General features: G+C 36.1%; 2 protein-coding genes across 2 annotated transcripts; both read right to left on the reverse strand.

Annotated features, from left to right (window-relative positions):
• Window positions 1-6: 6 nt before the first annotated feature.
• On the reverse strand, window positions 7-4990 carry LOC127642476 (cytochrome b-245 heavy chain-like). The gene is made up of 9 exons (XM_052125096.1): window positions 4828-4990; window positions 4651-4746; window positions 4453-4563; window positions 4288-4372; window positions 2804-2949; window positions 2489-2670; window positions 2270-2396; window positions 2084-2176; window positions 7-720 (listed from the first exon to the last, which is right to left on the reverse strand). Exons 1-9 carry the CDS (start codon window positions 4870-4872, stop codon window positions 340-342), a joined length of 1266 nt encoding a protein of 421 aa, XP_051981056.1. The 5' UTR covers window positions 4873-4990; the 3' UTR covers window positions 7-339.
• A 1648-nt stretch (window positions 4991-6638) lies between these two features.
• On the reverse strand, window positions 6639-18383 carry LOC127642475 (endoplasmic reticulum membrane adapter protein XK-like). Its single transcript, XM_052125095.1, has 4 exons — window positions 18247-18383; window positions 17481-17994; window positions 11682-11947; window positions 6639-9051 (listed from the first exon to the last, which is right to left on the reverse strand). Exons 2-4 carry the CDS (start codon window positions 17828-17830, stop codon window positions 8243-8245), a joined length of 1425 nt encoding a protein of 474 aa, XP_051981055.1. The 5' UTR covers window positions 17831-17994; window positions 18247-18383; the 3' UTR covers window positions 6639-8242.
• Window positions 18384-25000: the final 6617 nt, after the last annotated feature.

Below are 25000 nucleotides of genomic sequence, written 5' to 3' on the forward strand. Positions count from 1 at the left end.
TATGTCAGATGAGTAGAATGATACCCGGATGACCTACTACCACCACCAAGATTCTGAATTGGCAACCATTGGACACTTTACAACTCTATGATGCCAGGGGTGATGAGATGATATCATAATCAAAGAGCATAACCGGACAGCTCTTTTTAACTGCAAGTACTATATACCAAGAAAGTTGTTAATTGTGGTTAAATTGTATTTGTTAGAGTAAACTGGTTCTTGTTACTGCGTAATACATTCAAGTTGCAGGACAATGCCCACATTCGTGTATGTATTATGTCTGGGAATGTATTCATACTACTCATCTACATACCTAAAGAATGTATTTTTTAACGGTCATCAAAAAAGCACATCAAAGAAATGAATCAAAGAAGAATATACTCTGACTGTATGCAAATTCAGACGCAGCCTGTGTGCATAGAGAAATTGTATTAAGTGGGATGAATGTACAATCAGCAGAATGCAAAAGAGTACATACTTAAGTCCTTGCCCACCCTCCGGCAGGTTTTCGACCATCTTGATGAGCTTCTCAGTCCAGTCTCCAGCTGAGCGAATGTGCACACTAAAGAAGTCCTCCTCAGGGGCTGATGTCATGGTGAATGGGTGCCACTCCAGTTGGGAGATGGCTGGACAATTGAGGAAGATATACTGGCCCACTTCCATCTTAAAACCAGGCTTCACCAACTGTAGTTCCAACACTTTAGATGGGCGGATTACAATCTAGAATGCAAGGGTTAAGTTTGTCATTACAGTTTAATTGTTTAGCTGTTTAGAACACTGATCTATGTACAGTAATCTTAACCCTCTTATTGTGTTAAGAAAATGCACCTTCCTTTTATCCTTTGGATAATTTTGACCTGCATTTAAAACCATTCAAAATGCATACATTTGTGATTAGTGTACCACTAAAGCCCACCCTTAATGACTCTCTGTGGTCCCAAAGTGTATAATGATTGGGTTAAAAATTTCAGATATTGAATATTAATGGAGGAACCATTTTTAAAGAATCTTTTAAATAATAAAAACAAAAACATTGCCAAAGGATGTCTCGTGTTACTTTTTACAAATCAGTTTTAGCATAGTCACTATATTACAACAATTTCTGGTGTAATATGTCTGTAGAAAATGAGCAAAGTAAATTTTTTTATTTTCACAAATGGGCCTACTATGCATGTTCATTGCAACAAACTGATTCCTTCCACTAATGTCAAACAATTTGTTGCAGTGTTAAAACTGTTTAGGAATGTATCCCAATGTTTTTTTTTTACCCGCCATCTAGTGTTTTAGGAGAAATAACATCCAACAGGTCTTTACCATTGGGGAGCATTTAGCCCCATTGTTCACTGTCATATAAAATCATGTTATTAAACTTATTTAATAACATATTACCTGTTCAAAACTGTAAAAAAAGAAAACACAAAAAAAAAATCTGTTTGTGTGTATGGACATGTGCATGATTGAGAGAAACGTTTGCAATTTGTGGAAAAGATGCAGTACCCAGTGGAATAGGTAGGGGAGCTAGAGAGTATTGGGCTATTGGCTAAATGTGAGAAAATGTTAATTATTTTTGGGTCAAATTTAATCCAAAGATGAGCAAAAAACTATTTAAAGCTGCAGAACATCTTGAAAGTCTTAAGGTGAAAGGCTACAACTGGTTCATCCCAAACGGGTCATAACTGACAATTTGTTTTAAAATTATTTCTCTTAAACAATTATAAACAAAATATATTACTTTTTTAAAATGTTGTTTGTTTTGATGGTCTTGACAAAGTCACAACGTTTGGTTCCAGTACAAACAACTGTGGTATTTATAATGGATTCTTTCCCTGTCCCGGGTCAAAAATTACCCTAAGACAACAGGAGGGTTAAGCATCTTTACACTGATTAATGCTGTTGAGATATGGCATAAATGCATTTACACAGAAATTACAACTGCAAAAATAATTTTGAGATTAAAGTTTTAAATATATAAAAATATGCAATTAATGGAAACATGGAATTATATTTTTAAATTGAAAACTAAATTATGAAATATATGCTCTACATGACATCAACCAAGTAAAAAATGTTCACAACAATATACCTTTTTATAACTGACTGGCTGCATGTAGCGAACGAAACGTAGCAGTCGTTCACAAAGGTAAATTATCATTGGTCCGATCACCCACATCCAGGTCTACAACAGAGAATTAAGCATATGCAATCAATAACTATGCAAAGCAAACCTGAGATAAGTTCATTCATTTAAAAATGAGTTCTCAACTCTTACCTGAGGAAACCCTCCAGCAAACTGGGGAATTGGACATTCTGGAATTTCCCCCCAGTTCTCTGGTTGATCTTCGCATAAGGAATTGTTGTGAGGTGGATCTGACTCTAGCTGACTTCGCACAATGCGCCTTGATATAAAGCAAAGAGTATCTTTCATTTACTCTAAACAATCTACTCTAAACAAGTTTTAAAATTGGACACAACCATAAAAAGACCTTACCCTGCACCATGGAAAACTAAACCCGCGAAGAAAACGATGAAGAGGTGGTGTGTGTACCAAAAGACTTCAAAGTAGCTTCGGCGGATGACTTCCATTGAGGAAGTGATAATAAGGATGAGGGCAAGAGTTATGATGACTCCTGTGAGACCCGCAATGGTGGTGAAAACGAAGATGGTTGGAGTCTGGAATATGGGGAAACAAGTATATTATAGCAGGTACTAGCAGATGCATCACATCAATAATATAGTATACAGTTTACAGCTCAAATAATCAAAATATGTTAAATGCAATTAAAGAGGACATTCAGTGACTCACTGTAGAATTGGATCGAACAGGATTCAAGTAAGTGGTATTTAATGAGTCCGGAAGGCTGGAGAGCTCTTCTGCAAGAGGTCCATATCGCCCATCTAAACTGTTGCTGTACCACTCCACATTAAGCAAATGAGCAATAGTATGAACCGCTGCAATAAAGAAGGATTTCATGAGGTAACAATTATAGTTGGTTGTTAGAATTGCAATAAAACGTTATCTCGAATTAGAACTTTGTGATCTCAGATTTCTCTATATTATTAAAATTCCATTTTAAGATATTTGAGAACAACTTCAAAATGGTCATTCAAATACTCTATATAGTTTTTTTAACCCTTTATTCTTGCCAAATGTGTGTGTGGGGGGAGGAGGGGCTCAGCGGGTAAAGACACTGACTACCACCCCTGGAGTCACAAGATTGAATCCAGAGCTTGCTGAGAAACTCCAGCCAGGTCTCCTAAGCAACCAAGTCACCTTATTTACACCCTGAGGTATATAACGTCAAATAAAAAAATAAGAGAAAAGTAAATTTTTGGATCAAGTTTTTTTTTTTTTTTCTGCAGTTTCTTATTCTGAGAGTCTCAGAATTTATCATAGTCTATATCATTAAACTCTTGAAACGTTTTCTTTAAAATTATACAAAACACTTGACCCTCCATGTTTTTTTATTTAGTTTATTTTTTGTTTTTTTATTGTCAAGTTATAAGCCTTTAATTTTGGGTATGCCACTAAAACAGGATATATATATATATATATACTGAGTAAATGTGTTATGATTGCATTAAACCTAATAATTTATATCTTAATGTTAACTTTAACATCACTAAAAATACATATTGTAAAATCTTTTTTATTTCTCACTGAAATTTGTCCGTAGACCCCTAACACCCCTGCTCTAACCCATAAAGCTGTTATGCAGAACCTGAAAACACCAGAAATGTGCTTTAGCTGTTCATCTGCATTTCTTTTTATTATTTTCTCTGAGCTCTGAAATGTTTTACTTACAGGTCTGTTTTTTGCACATGGACACGTAAAAGAAGCTTCCAGATTTCATAATTAGCATATCAAGCTGGACACAAAAGTGTTAAATATTACAGTCAGCTTCTTACAAAATCAAAACATGAAATGGCCAGATGAACATTGCAGGTAGTTTAACACTACCTGCAATGTAAGGGATATCAGGGTGAAATATTCTGCCTAAGCCTCAAATATATATATATACTGTATATATTATGATAATGTATCCTATTGCATCACTGCACAAATATGTTTTTTAGTGTGAATGCTCTGAATAGTTAATGCACATGTGAGCCTGTCACCAGGTGCGTAGATTCAAAACAAGTACAAACAAGCAAGTACAACCAATTTTCATCCAAATGTACACCTTTGCCCTTCCCAGGTAAGATGGTAATTCGATGAAAGCATCACCTACATTGGAATATCAGAAACAATTCCCTCTTAGTTACTAAAGCACATCACATTATGTTTACCTGTCATTAGGGCAATCATGTAAGCAACCAACTTGTGAAAAGTCATATTTTTGTCCAGCTGTTTCCTCATTGTTCTTCCACAGCACTGAAAGATGAACAAACACTCTTAAAAGGTCTTGCATTCTAAAAAAAAATCCCACACCTTCTAATCTGTCAATAACTCACCATGAATGAGCCTCGAAGAAGAGACAGCAGGTTGCGACACACTGGCAGCAGAATAAGCATGCAGTTGAAGTTGAGGACAGCAGCTGGAGCCCTGGCCCATGGCAATGCAGCCTGGAAGTATTACATTCACTTTCAATATCTCACAAGTTTGTATGGCCAAATAATATGTTTAATGAAGTTTAATTTGTCACACCGTACCCCTAAAAGTTCACGAGTGTACTCAAATTGGGGTCCCAAATCATAGAACATGTAGAAGCGGACAAACAGAAAGATGTTGATGCCCATCCACACCACCTAAAAAGAGTGTCGGATCAATTAATGAACACAAATGGGGAAAAGCAAGCCAAACAAGTATGAGGACCGTCATTTTCTTACCACGATGAAGGCACTCGGTCCGTGATTGATTATCCAGTTGCTCATCTTCACTCTCTAGTGCGTTGCACCAGACTGCAGGCTCTGCACATCTGAGCACGCTTATATACATCTGTCCTGTTTCTGCCTCCGCCTCACTACTGTAACAATTAACCAGGAAATAAGGCGTGAATATATAAATGCTTAATGGAAACTCCCGAGAAGGAATGATTACTATTAATGCCGGGTTAGTATCTATGGCTGTACAAGCTAGAGACAAGCTTGATGGGAAACAACGTTTTGGCCATTATGAAACGTCAACTCTCCAACAACAGTTTTAATTTTGAGGCTTTTTTTTTGTTGTTGTTCCCATATTGATTCTCATTTCTGTAGTGCTGTATCACAGTAAAAAAAAAAAAAAAAAAAATATATATATATATATATATATATATATATATATATATATATATATATATATATATATATATATATATAATAAAAAATCCATTAAAACAATTTTTTTTATTTATTTATTATTCAAATAAGCATAAAAGTAGTAGGTACAACAAATACTGTAGGCTATCATGATGCATGATGCTTCTTCAGCTTTTATTTAAACGAACAGATTACTTTCCTTTTTGTCATATAGGAAGGTCTTATTAAAATTGACTTACAAACGTTTTCCCATATCTTCATTTATTTTTGTATCTTTCAAATAGATTTTATTATCCCAGATCCAGACTTTCAATACCAACCATTAAATACATACTTTGGGTCTTTAGTGACCCGGGACCTCATTCGTACCTCATCCATTTTTTGGAGCTGTGCCCACACCTCTTTAGTATTCATCTTATAAAGTTTTTCACAAAAAAATGCCGCTTTTTTTTGCACTTCTATAAATTATATTTGTATTATCCATATCTCTATAAGTTTACCATCACGGAATATATATTTCTTTATTACAAGAGGAATGAGTTATATACTCATAAAATAAATACTGTATCACATTGATTTTCTGTGCATTAATGTTAAATGATCAGTGTTCCATGAGTGAACACATACATATTGCTTTGTTACTCAAGGTGGCGCTGTTGTTTCTGTGATTGACTTGATTTATACATGACTTTTCTGTTTGATGAAGAAACAACATGAAAGTAAACTATAGCAAGTCCATCAAATGAAGAGTATGATAAGATAATTGTCATTTGGGTGGACTATTGAAATTATGTGAGTTGTGTGTCTTTTTAGACTAAATAGTGCTTGAGAAATTATTTGTGTATCTTATCTGTAGCTCAATATGTGTTTGACAGCCAGTTGCATTTCACGAAATTGTGTGTAAAGGTAATGAATCTTGTTCCGGATTGGTCCTTGTTGCATCATCTAGTTGATTTATGAAAAATAGAACATTAAAATATATTTGATTCTATTATTTTCTAATTGTCTTGAAAATATTTGTAAAAGATTACATTATCTAGGAATTTTGTAGATCCATTTGTGATAGATATAAGCACCGGGTCTATAAAGACCCAAATATTTATGAGTATTTCGGAACATTAACACCCATCCATTAAACGATGAAAGTACAATGTATTACATGTTAAAACTATGATAATCCCCCCCAAAAATTAACAAAACATAATCATCTTTCAGAAATTACCTCCACCACACAAAAGTGTCAATGAAAATCATACTTGAGATGAAATATGAGATTTCTATTAAATTCAAGGTAAATGTCACTTGAGAGCAGTGTTTTTATTGGGTGTCATTTCCAATCAAGCTGTCATTTAGCCAAAAAGTTTTTTACTTGTGTTTATTTATTATACACAAAATGCTACATTTCAAATTAGCCTGAACAATACAATGGAGTTGGTCATTTAATTAAAAAAACACATTAATAATGTCATTCAACATCATTTCCACCACGGAATTCTATTAAACACGACACAGATGGTGAAAATTACAAAGTTGTTGGTTGGAATTTCCATGACTTTCAGAAAAAAAAAAAAAACATCTTCTGCGATGTATGCACATACAATGTTTAGCATTGGTACTAGACAAATTAAAACTGAGTGTGAAAAATGTTTTAACAAGAGTTTACTTTCTAGAAATCCACAGTGCTACAAGTGTCTGAAATGTAGGAAACAAGCATTGATACTTACATTGATGCCACTAATATATAATTTTACAGTAATGATGAGATTATTTACATTACAGCATTACTTAAAACATAATATATGATTACGTTCTTGTGATTTTTAGGTTAAATATGACCCGGACAGGTTCTTGACAGTTTTTGTTAAGATTAACCCCACCTGATCTAACATAAAATTTGGCAAATGTATGCCGATTTTTCTTAAGCCGAATTCGGTATATGTTGACCGAATTTGAATACACTGCCTCCAGAGGCTAAAGCGTTAAGTGTTTCAGAGCAAATAAACAAGTGTGAAATCCATTTATATCCAGGAGAGGTCGCCAGAAGCCAGTTGTACAAAGAATTGTTTTCAGCTGAACAGGGTGTAAACAGTGAAGATAAATGCTTATTTTATTTAATCTACCCCCAACCAAAACCCGGAACTTTCGGAAACAACGTGCCGACTTCCCTTGTGATCATGTTGATTAAACTAATACATTTAATGAGCCCAGCATTTTGTAAAAGTGTGTTTTAATTGCAAAAATCTGAATCAGGCATGAGTCAGACATTCATTGCATCTTTATTAATTGAATGAAAATCAGTAGTAGAGGCACAGAATTTAGGCACAACATTCCCATACAAAATAAACCAACAGATGTCTCTTTTAGCAGTGAAAATTTAAGCGCACTCTTTACTTTGTTAGTCTTTTTAGGCACAATATTGCAAAATCTGGCAAATGCAATGAAGGCTTTCAAAATGTAAAGGTAAAAAAAAAAAAAAATGTGAGGCAAACATAAGAAACCTTTGAAGGCTCCTTGGCTTATCGATTCATGGTTCCTCTGAAAATAGTTTCATCACTCATCTGAGCTGGACACATTGGCAGGTTTCCCACACACCTGGACAGGCCATACAGCTTCTTAGTGAAGGCTTCCTTTGTGTCTCGTCACAGCATAACTCAACAGAGGACATTCTTTGGTCTTCAACGGCCAACAAACAGAAATGGATCAGCGCTCTACAATTAGTAAACGATGAGCTACCCTCTCTACAACAATAAGATCACATTGTTATGGTGCTAAATCATAATTATGGTGCTACACATCTTTAATTAAAGTTCCAAATGCCATAAAATACAAAACTCCTGAAGCATTTAGGACCATATAAAATCAATTGTTCCTTCACTAAGTACAGTACATTTAGAATTTATTTCATATTTAGCAAAGTAAATATAATACTCCTGAGTCAGGATATGTGCAAAAACGCCTAGCATGGCCCCTAACAGCGCAACAATAACCGAACAGCAAACCTCATTTATGCCGCCTCCATAATATCATCCACAATGTCTGTTTCTCTATCCGCTAAGTGGCTAGTGAGGTCAGGAGGCTCATGGTCCTGAGATGCAAGAGGAACTGTGTGATCAGTAGGTGGCTGGGATTGCTTAATCTTCCAGCAGCACGCACAACGTAGACAGTCCTCGACATTGTAATGGAAGAGTCTGCGGCACGGATGGCAGAACTGATGGAAGAGCAGCATGAAGATCACAGCTAGGCTGTAGCATATAATAAGTTGCACCACCAGCAGTGGCGTGCACACATATTCGTAGAAGTCAGACTTAGAGTAGTACCACAAGACAATGAGGGTGACATTCTCCATGAAGCGCAGGGTGTAGTAGACGGCCAAGCGTCTCCAGCGAGGCTGCTTCTCTACAAGGTCGTGATCAGACAGGTCCAACTGTACAGCCGACCAACAGAAAATATTGATGCAGGCGTAGAGGAATGTGACCATGCAGAGCACAACGGTGGTGCCCAGCTTACTTAAGTTATTCTCTACGTTCTCAGGCAATGATGACTTCCTGACCCAGAACTCCACCCATGGCTGGAAGAAGAAGATCAATAGGTTGATCAAGCCCACCAACACCACCCAGTGAGTGAACGCTGTGCTGAAGAGCACCAGAGTGGTGATCCGTGTGGCGATCTCTAACCCTCGCCAGAGGATCATGCACAGGTAGGCAGCAGGTTTCATTCGCACTTTGTAGTCGTCATACTTGATCTGAATGGCCAGCACACTGCAGACTAATGCCCCATAAGTGATTGATATCAAGGAAATGATCATCAGGGCCACTGTAAACATACAAAGTGTGTGTTAGAATCTAAAATCATTTTGTGATCTGGTAAATAAGTGGGTAGCTGGCAAATGGAATGTTTGGGGGTTTGATATGTCCAGTCGTGTGACATGCATTTGAAACTATTTTAAACAGCATTTTAAACAGCTTTTATGACATCATATTGAGAGAGACTACATGGAATATTTGTACTTTTATAAAAAAAAAAAATTATTCATTTGAATGAATGATTGCATTCAATGAATTATTGAAGGCAAAAAGGTGTTTAAAAATGGTGAATAACTTTTTTGATCTTGGCTCCAGAAGTATTTATTCCATTAATTTCTCCAATAGGGATTTCATAAATCCCTCTTTCATTAAAAAGAGTTCTAAGTCATAAACCAAACCAACCGGCTCTGAGGTGAATCACAACATTATAAACTTTGATTTGAAAAAAAAAAAAGAAAAGAAAAGAATGAAAATGGTACAATAATGTGTACTTATTGTCTTTAATGAGGGAATGAACTACAATCCCGTGAAAAATTGTGAATGATGTAATTGAATTACAAATGGAAAAAAACAAAACAAAAAACAGATTTGAAGTAGTTGATTATATTGCAAGTATAGAAAAATTACATGTGTTTTTATTGCAAAACGTTCACATTTTTCCAAATATATAAATAGTTTAGGGGTTATTCTCTAACTGGTGAATCATTTTCCATCAGGATAATTTTTTATGAAGTTAAAATAATGCAGACTGATGGCTTCAACAGAAGCATTATGTACCATCAATGAACAACCCTTTGGAGCTCATGGTCCATCTTTAAAGGTTTATAAGTTATGGTTAAAAATCAATTCACCTATGTAATAAATGTAAATAATATTTCTGGTTCAATTCAAGTTATGCTCAATCGACAGCATTTTTGTCATAATGTTGATTACCACAAAAAATTATTTAGACTCGTCCCTCCAAGCAAAAATCAAGGTTACAATGAGGCTCTTACAATGGAAGTCAATGTGGCCAATATTTGGAGGGATTAAAGCTGAAATGTGAAGCTTGTATTTTTTAAAAAGCACTCACTAACATAAATTCATCTGTTAAAAGTCATTTATTATTTGAGATGTACATTCATTTAAATCGTCATTTTAAAATAGTTTTAGTGTTTGTTGACATTACATCGTCATGGCAAAATAGTTGTAAATTTGGTTACGGAAACTTGTTTTAAAATACTGGTTTACAGATTGGCCCCATTCACCTCCCTTGTTAGTGCCTCACTGTAACCCAGATTTTCACTTGTCTTGAACCCTGAATATTCCTTAACTGGGATTTTTACTTCCGGAACCAGACAATTGCACTTCAGTGCTGCCAATTTAGCGACTTTGTCTATATAACTTTATAAACTTTGAATATAATTCCCCACTGTCTGAATGTTTGACAAGTTCAATTAGTGTTAGCTAAATTATTAGTAGTTAAATACTAATTGTTTAATCATTAGTTCAATATATATATATATGTAAAAAATATATATATATATTTACATATGTAAATTGGACGTCTTGCGTTTGATTTAGCTACTTTTACCAAGTACAGGGGCTGATTTCAGAATGGCATACAGCTCATCCTACTCCTGTCTATGGCAGAAATAGTAAAAGTAGTATGGTAGTATGCAAATCCAAACTCAGTCTAGGTATCTGCAACACAGTAATGGTTTTTTCAAATCTGTTGCCATTTTCAAACCAGGATGGCCGTTTCTAAACTATCCAATGAAAGTAGGGAATCTCAATGGTTTGAAAATGGCCACTGATTGCGAAAAGCCCATTTTTGTTCTGAGAGATACAAGTCACAATTTTGGTGACATTTCAGCGAGCCTTTTGCAACATCCCATTAGAAATAATTGGCAATAGTGAATGCACACTTTAGTGACCAGTTACAGTAAAGCCCTATTCAGATAGGACTAGTTTTCCATGAGGAGGTTGCCAATCTTCTTTCTACCTGCTGCGCGCCTTTCAATATGGATGTAGAATATTTGCCATCTGACAAAAGTTAAGAAAATAAAATCAACAAGGAGAGCCAAATCACATAAACTGCTAAGATTGGCCACTGTAATGTCAGCATCACCTCATTAATGTAATGTTATAATTATAAAAAAATCACAGATAGGTCTTGTTCATTTTAGTGGGTTTATTATAAGCAGCCACTTCTTTATTTTAATAGGCTTTTTAAAAATAAGTAATTTATTATTTATAATTAATTCATTAAAACTAAAACAACAAATTAAATAATTACTTAAAATATATTTCATTTTAAACGTAAACAGATCACGATTAAACGATGCACTAATTTTAATCACCTAAATTAATGAAATGTTTTCAATCATCTGGAACACCCACATTTAGAAAACAGACACTCCCACCTCTGTAATAAACACGAGGCATTTAGTCCCGTCCGAATCAGTAAATTAAATCTCAGACGTCGGGTGATACTAACCGAAACACAAATGTTGTTTAGAAAACTAATCGCATCTGAATAGGGCTTAAGCACTTTCCCTTAAGCATCCACACAAGTGTTAAAATAAAATCTTGTTGATTTAAAAAAGTCCATGGACACGTTATGCATCAACTACCCAAATCTGAATAAAGCAAACTCACGTCGCGTGGGAAGGATATATTTTTCCTGAATGGTAGCATAGAGCTGTAGAGTGAGTTGAGGAGTGGAGCCCAGGAAGGCCTGGATGACAGCTGTGCGTTTGAAGGCATTGCGATGAACGGCTAGCTTGCGCTCTGAGTGTCCAATCTCCCATTCTAAGGCTGGGCCAAAACCTCTTCCATGCTTTAGCTTGACCTTTCTTGAAATGGTCACATATGGCTCCTCCTTTCTACCTGCCTGACAGAAAACAATCAGCGCTTCAATGCACCTAAAAGGGAAAAGGATACAAAGAGTTAGTCAGACCTATTGAGAAACAAACTGAAACTACTCTTTCAGATTACAATGGATTTTGAGGACAGTGGCAACTGATTTGTTTCAAACAAAACCAATATATGACTTATTAGGAATTACTCTTTCAGATGATGTGTGTCTTACATTCTGCCAATTATCTCCTTTTATTTTCCATGAAAGAAAGCAAGTCATACAGGTTTGCAAAATTGCAAATTCGAGTAAATGGAGCACACTGTCATTAGTCATTCACTTATTGAAGCTTCCACATGGTGGCACTAATATCTAAGAGATCAAACCATTTCAAACCAGTTTCCCAGCTTACAATTGGCTGAAATATGAGAAGTGTGTTGTCCTCACTCCGTTGGTGAAAACTTGATAATAGTGAATAGTAAAACTTGATGCATATCCTACCTGGGGGCAATGAACACCTTTAGTTTGCATTAAGCATTTTCTTGAACCTATAGTCAAAATGAGTTGACTATTCCTCACGAGTGAACAAGCTTAACACTCACAAACATCTCCACAATGTGGACAAAAAACTGCTTCTGTAAATGGGAATCATTCTCTACCTTAATTACACATAGGTAAATAATAAGATATATTGGGCAGGTACAAAGGAGCTTCTGCTTTAAGCAAACCTAGAGGAGTAATACACTGAGTGGCAGTTAAGTTTCCAGTCAGTGCTATAGTCCTAGAGTAAACAGCAGTGGCAGAGCTAGGGGGTGGCCGGGGTAGCCATGGCCACCATGGACCGAAGCCTGGCCACCCCATTGGCCACCCCACTCGCAATTGCGGTTTTAGTCATTTTTTGGCACAATTTAGTTCTTTAGATGTGAAATCATCTCTGTACAAATGTACAAACTTAACATGTGCACACACCAAGGTCGCCAAACCTCTCCGTCCCGGGTGTCATTGTATCCACCTCCCTTTCTGAGTAACTGCATCATCATCGTCAGAACTTTGTGATCGGCCTAAAGTATGTGAGCCAATCATTAATCTTGTTGTTTTGTTCACACATAGCATCAAAGCAGAACTCTGTTAATGTTGCAAATTCTCAATCAAGGAAATTGCAAGAGCTGATTTACCAGCAGCCTATTTTCTTGTTCAAACTAAACCTCTAATCGGCAAAATGGTGTTAGTTTTCATGAAAAAGCTGTATGTGTGAAAGCAACTTGTGACTCCCAACATACATGTATAACAAAAAAGTTATAGTATAACATATGCAGCATTCACATTGACAGCAATTCATTGGTAATGATACTGTACTGTTAATTGCAAGTAAGCATTCCTACTTGATTTCATAATCTAACTGCATCAGGTAGGGCCAATTCTCATAGAAAATGAATGACTTGTTTATGTGAACACACCTTCAGTTGTAAAATAAGAAGAGCAAGAGCTTTGAGCATGAATTTCAACACTCAGCGGAAGGGGGAAATCCAGTTTGCAACAAGTGTGATCACATTTATTCTTAGTGATAGTTCACCCAAAAATGAAAGTTCTCTCATCATTTATTCACCCTCATGACATCCCAGATGTGTATGACTTTCTTTCTTCTGCTGAACACAAACAAAGATTTTTAGAAGAATATCTCAGCTCTGTAGGTCCATACAATGCAAGTGAATGTTGACCAAAATTTTTAATCTCCAAAAGGACATAAAAGTAATCCATACATCTCCAGTGGTTCAATCCATGTCTTCAGAAGCAATATGATTAGTGAAGGTGAGAAACAGATCAATATTTAGAATTAAGTTCTTTAATCTAACAATATCCACTTTCACTTTCTTCTTTGTTTTGGCAATTTGCATTCTTCGTGCATATCGCCACCTACTGGGCAGAGTAGAATTTATAGTAAAAAAAAAAGGACTTAAATATTGATCTGTTTCTCACCCACACTAATCATATCGCATCTGTAGATATGATTTAACCACTAGAGTCTTATGGATTACTTTTATGCTGCATTTATGTGCTTTTTGGAGCTTCAATATTTTGGTCCGCATTCACTTGCTTTGTGAAGACCTACAGAGCTGAAATATTCTTCTAAAAATCTCTGTGTTCTGCTGAAGAAAGAAAGTCATAGACATCTGGGATGGCATGAGGGTAAATGATGTGAACATTTTATATTGCTATTCTAAATTTCATCTACAGTATGTGTATTATATAAAATAATTATATAAAAGATGATATTACATAACAAATAAGATATTCTGAGTAAATTACATTTAGGCATAATCTGGACCACAACATTACAGTTATCTATAAAGTGGGGTCACTTTTAATCTGATAATCTGAAAACTGTTTGCCATATTAGAAAATTTGGCCTGAATAGGACAAAGAAACCAGAGCTTGCTAAAAGGTTGTTATTCAGAGCAGGGTAAAACTACTGAAGAGAGTCTTTGGTTTCTGCAAGGCCACTACAGTTCCTGTTATTTCAAGGAGATGATGAATGTGGCTATTTTAATGTTGATATTTAATATGTGCCAACGGCAAATGCTTTTTTTTATCAGAACCATTTATATTACAAAATGACATTACTACATTGGATTGAGCATGTAACCCTTGTTTTTGCAGCCTAGGTTTGATATAAATCCACAGTGCATACAAAGTTCACTTTAATATGTCAGAATTACTATGCCACTTCAGAAAGAATCATTCTTCAAGAAAGTGAAATGAGGTATAAACAGGAAGCTCTGTGTTTTGTAAGATAAGAAACGTCCTGTCAAAGGGAGCGATTATATGACATTGTCAGATATTTATAGAGTTGTGTCATAATTGACCTTTGACCCCCTCTTCTTTTTACGATCTACAGATTTCTTACTGTCCTCAGCGTAAAGGAGTAACACTACATGTTGGGCTGGCACACTGCATACCTTTAACATTTTTCAGATTCAACCATAAATAAATGGCAGAAACAGATTCTAAAAACAGTTGCTACTTTTTGCTTTTGAACTTGATTTGAAGCTCTTGGTACCTTAAGACTAAATACCACACGGCAAGCATCTGCAAAGCAAATGCATGTAAATTACTTAAAGGGTTAGTTCACCCAAAAATGAAAATGTTCTCATTATTTACTCACCATCATGCCATCACAGATATGCATGACTTTCTTCTGCTGAACACAAACAAAGATTTTTAGAAGACAAACTCAGCTCTGTAGGTACATACAATGTAAAATAATGGTGACCAGACATTCGAAGCTCCAAAAATCACATAAAGACCACATAAAAGATATCAATATGACTCCAGTGGTTAAATCCATGTCTTCAGAGGAGATATGATAGGTTTGGTTGAGAAACAGTTACATATTTGTCCTTTTTTAACACAAATTTCCATTTTCACTTTCAAAATGTGAAAGTGAAATTGGAGATTTATTGTAAAAAATAAAAAAAGACAAATATTGATCTTAAATATTAGATATTCTTCTTAAAATCTTTGTGTTTAGCAGAAGGAAAAAAAAGATATACACATATGGGATGGCATGAGGGTGAGTAAATGATGAGACAATTTTTAATTTTGGGTGAACAATTTCTTTAAAGGGATAGTTCATCCAAAAATGAAAATTCTGTTATCATCCTCATGTTGTTCAAAACCTGTATGACTTTCTTTCTTCTGGGGAACACAAAATAAGATGTTAGGCAGAACGTTAGCATTTTCTTTTGTGTTCCATGGAAGAATAAAAAGTCATATGGATTTGGAACAACATGAGGGTGAGTAAATTACATTTTTGGGTGTTCTATTCCCTAAAATAACTTACATACAACAATTGTAAATAATAATTTTAAATACATATGCAAACTTATTGTTACACTATGCATGTTAAGAAGCATGTGTGATGCACTATGAGAGAATAAAACTGTGGAGTAAAGAAAAAATTACAGTTACTACTGAATGCAGAAAGAGTAACAAACAGCCTTTTTGTATGATGACAAACACCCTTATATTTCACTTCCAACCAATAAGATTAAATCAAGGAAACAACGTTGGTTTTTCACTCTAATTCAACTTCTAATCTCCCCAAACTCCACCTTAATAACCTGGAAAACATGTCACTGTTTGCTCAACAAGACTGAACACATTTTGAAATTCAACACACGGATATCAGAAGCACTGGGAGTATCCAAAATATCTATTGGGATACTTCAAAAATGCTCTGTAGCAGTTTGGAATTTTAAACTTTGTAATAACTCTGACTCATACTTGTATTCAAACTGTAAGTATATGTCGTATTAAAGAGCTAAACTAAACGTTGTGCTGCAAATCTGTTGTGACGTGTCTTGTTACAAGATCTGTCTGGCATTTGGGTGGAGACAGAGGGGCGACATTTTCCACAGTTGTTCCAAGGCTGCTCAAAGCTGTCATGTACATAAGCACACATATTTTAGAATAATAGTGAAGTTATGAAAACTGTGAAATAACAGTTTATATATTAACAAAACTAATTTAAAGCAATTACATAGATCAAATGTTTTAAGATCATGGAAAACATTAATTCAGTGGGTACAAACATTTGACTGGTGGTTTATATGACGCAAAGCTCATTTTTTTGTCTGGAACTATTATGTTATTCAATAAGGCATTAAAAATGCAATTCACGCAAAACAATAACTTGAATGCACCTCTACAATGATTAACATGTTTTTAATTTAATTTAATTTAATTTAATTAAAGTAATAGTTAAAAAGCTATTTTGAATTATTAAATGTTCAAATAATAGGAATTATATTTATAATATTATTGCAAATTTTGTCCACCAAATCAAAGTCAGGTAGTGTAAGCAACATGTTTGTTTTTTGTTGTTGTTTTTTAAATATCAGGTATTTTTACATTTGTGTGAAACGGCACATTTTTTTCAGGTCAGCTGGAGTAACCCTTGAAATGTTCTCAATATTTAAATATATATATTTATCTACCAACCTTTTTGTTTTTAACCTATAAAACTTTTTAAAAATTCATGATTAAAGGGATAATTCATCCAAAAATGAATATTCTCTCATCATTTATTCAACCTCATGCCATCCAATCCCATCACATTGGAGTCTTAAGGATTACTTTTATGCTGCCTTTATATGCTTTTTGGACCTTCAAAGTTCTGATCACAATTCACTTGCATTGTATGGAACAACAGAGCTGAAATATTATTCAAAAAATCTTTGTTTGTGTTCTGGAGAATAAAAACTCATACACGTAGATGATGAGCGAATTTAAATTTTTTGATGAACTATCCCTTTAAATTGTGCAAATTCATGTGTATTCAAGGTGCAAGGAAAATATTTTAATAACTTTTACTTGATGGTTACACCAATTTACACTTTTAAAGTAATAATAAAAAATAAAAAACATGGACATTTCTACTAACATGACATTTAATTGAATGCATTTATTTTAAAAGACAACCTTATTTGTCAGTGACCCATATAGTAGAAACATACTGGAGCTTTATTTCTGCTGCAGCTGTTTGTTAATATTTTGGTAATGTGATCAAGTGTCATTATCATCACTCACCAATCTCCTACCTTATAATAGGCCCCATCTGAAGCAGATGCATTAAGAGCACAAGGGGTCGGTCCCTCCCCAAGTCCCGGTGCACAAATGTTAGAGTGAGCTGTGTCAGCACCGACGGCACCAGCATGAACGTAATGGTCAGTCCCATCCACACCGAGTCTTCGCTGTTATGGTACCTGCTGCTGAGCACAGAGGCGCAGATGAACTCCGCGCAGTACAGGACGGTCGTCCACAGTACGCTGAAGGGTGGACGGACTTTGCTGTGGTTGATCGCCATCATGACCCCGTTATCATTCGGGGTCACAGCGGACTGCTGCGTCACCTCCATAATGACATGATCACTCGGCTTGTTGTTTTCCATCTCTCTCCCGGCTTGTATTACTTCTTACGCGCTTTATATCGATCGATCGGCGGGTGCAGCAGCATTAACTTCATACTCGGTGTTTCAGTTTTCATATGATGACCGTCCACATGGTCTATTCGTGTGAAATCGGCATTGAATTCCACACTGCCTCATATACAGTACTGGAAAATAAAGGAAAGTACATTGATGAAATATGTATCATTGCGCTCGAGCATAATGGAACCACCACCCGCACCGAATCAACACCGATCCCGCGTGCACTAACATTACCAGCCAAGTTCAATGAGTTTTACTAGACAAGAAGCAAACAAATCATTTAGGTCAACGAGACTTTAGTCTACTCATATTGCCAGATAGGCTACTAGTGATTTTTAAGAATTAAATGTCAAAATGGCTTGCCATATGCTACGTACCGATGTAGATACTGCCATGCCCCCAACCAGGATTATTTAAATTGTCATGTAATTTCCATTTTCGCAGAAAGACTTGCAGTTGAGTTCGATATGATCAGAAGAGCCAGGTGTGTCCTAACATGCAGCGTCTGAAAGCATTCACTGTCTCTCTGCTGGTGTCTCACGGGCCCTAGTGCACGCCGGATATGGATGTTGTTGGCAAAACAACAGTTGTTTTGATTTTCCTTTTCTATTCCGATTTAATACTAGGATAACGGACTAGCAAAGCTGGTTGTTAAATCACAGGCACTGTAAAGTAGCAACATGTAGCTACTCAGATATCTTGCATTAAAAAGTTTGCACTAAAGGGAATTAAAAGCAATAAAAGAAAGTTAATCAAACGATATGTTTATAGAAGATTTAGAAATTCATTCAAAATCTAAAAACATATTAATATGTCTTACAATAGGATTCTAGGGCAAACATGACTGAAGAGAACTTTTTAAATCTAATGCTATTCAAGAATGCATGTATCATTTCTTTTATAATCACATAACCAATTCCTCCAGGCACATAAATGTATTTTCATGTGTTTGATCTAGACCCCAAATATGATGGTCCCCTTGCAAGGGCCCCCCTTTCTAAAATACTAAGGCGGCTATATATATATACTATATATATAAATTTATAAAAAAACTTTTTATACTGTGTGAGAAAAATAGTAAGCGTGATTCTATCAGAAACATTTTAGTTTGCAAAATTAAATAATTGGCTTTTATATTGTACTAATGCAAAAAGAATAATTCAAATATACACTCACCGGCCACTTTATTATGAACACCTGTACACCTACATATTCATATGATTATCTAATCAGCCAATCGTGTGGCAGCAGTGCAATGCATAAAATCATTCAGATACGGGCTCAGGAGCTTCAGTTAATATTCACATTAACCATCAGAATTGGGAAAATATGTGATCTCAGTGATTTGGACCGTGGCATGATTGTTGGTGCCAGACGTTGGTTTAAGTATTTCTGTTACTGCTGATCCTCTGGGAATTTCACGCACAGCAGTCTCTAGAATTTACTCAGAAAAGAGCCAAAAACAAAAAACATCCAGTGAGCGATGGAAAAGCTAACAAAGTTGGCAAGTATAACAACTCACTGTGATGAGCTGCAGAGGACACTGGCGATTCACTGTTTATCACGTGTGTAACTGGCTGAATTCAATGCCTGGTTAGTTAGCAGGCTGGCTGGTGTCCAAGTCAAAAAAATTGTTGCTCCATCCACTTTCACTTTACTGCTATTGCCTTAATGTTAGTGACATTGAATTAATGATTATTTAGTATAAAAGCAGCGTACATTTAATGCTGTTATATGCTAATATCAGGCAAACTGAAGGAGAATCTCAATTTCAAATCATTCTTCCTATGCAAAAAAATACTTTGACTCAAGTAGTAGAACTGCTTAAAACACCAGAATCTGAATTCAAAGATTTTATTAGTGTGGTACTTCACATGTCCGTTTTATGTTTTAATAAATGGGCATGAGGAGAGAGGCACAGTGGTGCTGTTGTTGTTGCTCACAGTCTGTGCTCTGAAGTCCCCACCCCCACAGATTCATTGTCCATGTCCCAGACATGGCTAGCCAATCTAAGAATTAAACAGACAGCATGATCAGTAAACAAACCCATAAGGCCTGGTCTTACCAGTAGCTGTTCTAGCTTGTATGGGGGAACTGCTCTGCCCATGTTGCCCATGCCTAAATCCGCCACTGGCTCTGACTCCAATCCAGACCCAAAATTGTGCTATAACAACATGTTCACTGAATAACAGGACACAATACAGTAATTCTTTAAATATATGAGCTTGTGGGACTCTGTCTGAGATAATTTGGTGTGTGCAGACATCTGCACACACCATGTTATTTATAGAATTGGTTTTATTAAATGAACCACTGTAGGCACTTGCAACATGGTCAGTGAGCTGTTTCAATTTGTGTCATGACCAGCTGACTGGGTTGTGCGCATGGCTTCATATAGAGTTTAGTCAGCAGATAAAGTAAGCATCTGAATATTGATGTCAGTAATTATTTGATCACATCAGACTTGAGAGGAGAAAAGAGGATGTTTTGGGCATGGCCTCACATCCGTTTTTAAATGTAAAGAACTGGAATGTCTGCAATTTGATCTGTCAGAATCATTCAAATGACTGCAACAGGCAAATGCAGCTATGATTGGTAGATCTAAACTCATGCCCAAAGTAATTTGTAATCCACTAACTCTGAATAACAGATGCAGAACAACTAAATATGTCAATAAATATTTATTGGATTTGATTGTAAAATCCTCTAGTTGTCAGAAGTATACCATACATGTCAGGAAGTTCAATGCTGCAGCTCATCAGACCTTCCAGCTGTTGTTAACCGTAAATCTGACATTCTTTTATTTGATCCCCTTTTTCTCCTAATTTGGAATGCCCAATTCCCATAGTATGTGCTCATGGTTGAGCGGTTCATTATTCACTCATTTAAACAGACCTGGTTTGAATTCATTTCAGTTTGTTTATTGTGCTTTGAACAACCTTTGACTTGTAATCTCATGACAGGGATCGACACAATCTTTGATGTAGGTTGACCCTGAAACTCCACCTTGTTATAACAGCAGTGCAACTGGCAAGAAAAGCTTGCAAGGGAAATATGGCCATCGTTATACACTAGGCTTTGACCTGAAATTGATTCTGGCAGGGGTGGCTTCTTAATTGGCATATACAATATATTTACAGTAAGCAATATCACACGAGCAAGAGTGTGATATAGCCCTACATTGTTACAGTGCTGATGTAGGGCCTTATAGCACTCTTGTTCGTGTGATATTGCTTATATACAACAGTTCAATGAACAAATAAATACATTTTTTGGGGGGAAAAACTGATTATGGTCATAAAACCATGGATGGAACTACTTTATTTCGCGGTGGATCATAATCTGCCGTAGTAGTATTTCAAAAATTTCACTTCAGAAATAGTATCACGGTTTGTGCTGTTTCTAACAAGTTATTGGATAAACAAGTATAGACAGATGGATGTGTGTGTGTGTGTGTGTGTGTGTGTGTGTGAGAAAGAAAGAGAGAAAGAGAGAGAGAGAGAGAGAGAGAGAGAGAGAGAGAGACAGAGCATATGCGATCACCTGTTGCCACTCCCAAGCAGAGATGCTGTCAGCATTCTGAAGATCAGCTTTCTCAGAGGATAAGTAGCCATCCAAGTGGGGGCATTTCTCCCTATACTGCGGTAGCCGGTGCGCAATAGTCTTTCACTATAGAAACCGCAATGTCCTCCACCATTTTATACAGTGTGTCCACTCCAATGTGGAAAGTCCGGTAAGAGGTAAGCACCTTGAGTTTGTGTAATTAATCAGTCATTTAAGGCTCTAAGCTGTGATGAGCCTTAATGCTGAAGTTGTTAGTTTAAAGCTGTTTAAAGCTATTTCCTAGCTTTAGTAGTGTAGTAGTAATACAAGCGATCAAGGAGTGCAGTGTGTAAACACTGGCTGACGTGGATTTACTTCATGTCACCTAACTGGCTCATATTACACATAAAAATGATCTTTTGCCACCACCTGCTGGCTAAAATATATAATGTAAAAAAAATACATGTAAAAAATGTCAAATAACACATCTGCACTGCTCTTACACTTTAGTTTAGAAAGGCACGATCACAAGTGGAGTGATATACACAGTGAAGTGTCCGAGTGCTGATGGTGTCAGATTCGAGATTCGAGGACCTGAACTAACTGTTCTGTATATATATATATATATATATATATATATATATATATATATATATATATATATAACAAATTCAACATACATAACCTAAACAAACAAGACAGATAGTGTGCACTCTATGAACTTGAATTATGACATGGAACACAAATCTTCAGGACAAAAATGCATCAAGTAAATGTTGAAAACATGCATGATTAAATTATATATATATATATATATATATATATATATATATATATATATATATATATATATATATATACACATAATGTATATATACACTGGTGGCCAAAAGTTTGGAATAATGTACAGATTTTGCTCTTATGAAAAGAAATTGATCCTTTCATTCACCAAAGTGGCATTCAACTGATCACAAAGTATAGTCAGGAGGACATTAATAACGTGAAAAAAATACTATTACAATTTTTTTATGTACTTCAAAGAGTTCTCATCAAAAAATCCTACATGTGCAGCAATGACAGCTTTGCAGATCCATGGCATTCTAGCTGTCAGTTTGTCCAGATACTCAGGTGACATTTCACCCCATGCTTCCTGTAGCACTTGCCATAGATGTGGCTGTCTTGTCGGGCACTTCTCACGCACCTTACAGTCTAGCTGATCCCACAAATGCTCAATGGGGATAAGATCCATAACACTCTTTTCCAATTATCTGTTGTCCAATGTCTGTTTCTTTGCCCACTCTAACATTTTATTTTTGTTTTTCTGTTTCAAAAGTAGCTTTTTCTTTGCAATTCTTCCCATAAGCCCTGCACCTCTGAGTCTTCTCATTACTGTTGTACATGAATCTGGTGTTGAGCGGGTAGAATTCAATGAACTGTCTGATGTACTTATTCTGATTCTGATGTACTTATCCTCTTGTTTAGTTGTACATCTGGCCTTCCACATCTCTTTCTGTCCTTGTTAGAGTCAGATGTCCTTTATGTTTGAAGACTGTTTTGTACACCATCTTCAGTTTTTTTGGGGGGCAATTTCAAACATTGTATATCCTTCATTCCTCAAAACAATGATTGACTGACAAGTTTCTAGAAAAAGCTGTTTCTTTTTTTTGTTGTTGCCATTTTTGACCTGATAATGACCTTAAGACATGCCAGTCTATTGCATACTGTGGCAACTCAAAGACAAACACAAAGAAAATGTTAAGCTTAATTTAACAAACCAAATAGCTTTTAATTGTGTTTGATATAATGGCAAGTAATTTTCTAGGAACATATTAGCAATTTAGCATGATTACTCAAGGATAAGGTGTTGCAGTGATGGCTGCAGGAAATCGAGCCTGTTTAGAGTTGATCAAAAAAATCACTTTCGTCAAATTATAATGGTGCTTTTTTACATCAGTAATGTCGTGACTATACTTTGTGATCAGTTGAATGCCACTTTGGTGAATTATAGTACCAATTTTCTTCTGAAACAGCAAATTCTGAACATTATTCCAAACTTTTGGCTGCCAATGTAAATATATGTATATATATATATATCTATATCTATATCTATATAGATATAGATATATATATATATATATATATACACATACATACATACAGTATTTCAATATGACATTTTTATTTTAAGGAAGCCAGTCGGCACATTCTCACGATATATACAGTACTGTCCAAACGTCTCACATAAAATGTTTCACAAAAGTATTTGTCTTAAGATGGTTATTTATATCTTTAGCTGTAGTGTGTCAATAGGTAATATACATTTTAGATTCCAAACATTCCTTCTGCAAATAGAAAAGATTAGAATAGAGGAACGGGGAGCCCTGCAACAGATGTCATGGCCCCCTCAAAGCCCCCCACTGAACATTGTGTCAGTCTGTAACGCAAAGCGACAGTGAGAGAGAGAGAGGAGAGAGAGATGGAAAAAAAAACCTCTTACTCGCCAGTTCTCCAATACGCCGCAGCTTGTTCCTCGGCCACTCCTTCACCCTCTATCGGATGATAGAGGCCTATCCGGGCGATCAGAGGCTGTCCTCCAGCCCCTGGCGGACGGAACGCCCCGCCGCGTTCTCAGGGGAACAGAAGGGGTCTCCCCCGCCCCTGGCAGTGGTTCTCCCGCTCCAGGCGGTCAGCAGTGAGCACCTCATACACCACAGTTAGTTCCGGTCCTCGAATCTGATTGGATGAGAGATGTTGCATGAGCACTGATGGTGTGACAGCATCAGCAGTCAGACGGTTCACTGTGTGTATCACTCCGCTTGTGTTCGTGCTGTTCTAAACTAAAGTGTAAGTGTAGTGCATATGTGTTAGGAGTTACTGTCTTTATTTTTGACATTACATATGTTAGCCAGCAGGTGGTGGCAAAAGATAATTTTTGTGTGTATTATGAGCCAGTTGGTGATGTAAAGTGAATCTTTTAGTCATTGTTTACATAGAACAGTGCTCTGTGAGTTTCCACATTGGATACATACTGTTTAAAATGGTGGAGGACATCGCTGTTTCTATAGTGAATGACATTTGCGCACCGGCTACCCGGAAATAGAGAGGAATACCACACTTGGACTCTATATTCCACTGAGAAATCTGATCTTCAGAAAGCTGTAAGCATCACTGATTGGGAGTGGCAACAAGTGATCGCACTCGCACACGCTCCATCTCTCTCTCTCTCTCTCTCTGTCTCACACACACACAGAGAGAGAGAGAGAGAGAGACAAACACACACATCCATCCGTCTATCCTTGTTTATCCAATGACTTGTTAGAAACAGTCGTGATACTATTTCTGAAGTTGAACATTTTGAATTTCTAACGGAAGATTGGATGAATCATTTGTTTTGAACCAGCAACGGCAGATTCTGATCCATCACGTAAGAAAGTAGTTCCATGCTCAAATGCGTTTTTTTATGACCGTCCTCAGTTTTTCCTAATTTTTGAAAATGTACTTGTTCATTGAAACTGTTGTATATAAGCAATATCACACTCGCAATCGTGTTATATGGCCCTAAATCAGCACTGCTGTAATTACTGCCAA

This window comes from Xyrauchen texanus, unplaced genomic scaffold (genome assembly GCF_025860055.1).
Source record: "Xyrauchen texanus isolate HMW12.3.18 unplaced genomic scaffold, RBS_HiC_50CHRs HiC_scaffold_642, whole genome shotgun sequence".
NCBI lineage: Eukaryota > Metazoa > Chordata > Actinopteri > Cypriniformes > Catostomidae > Xyrauchen > Xyrauchen texanus.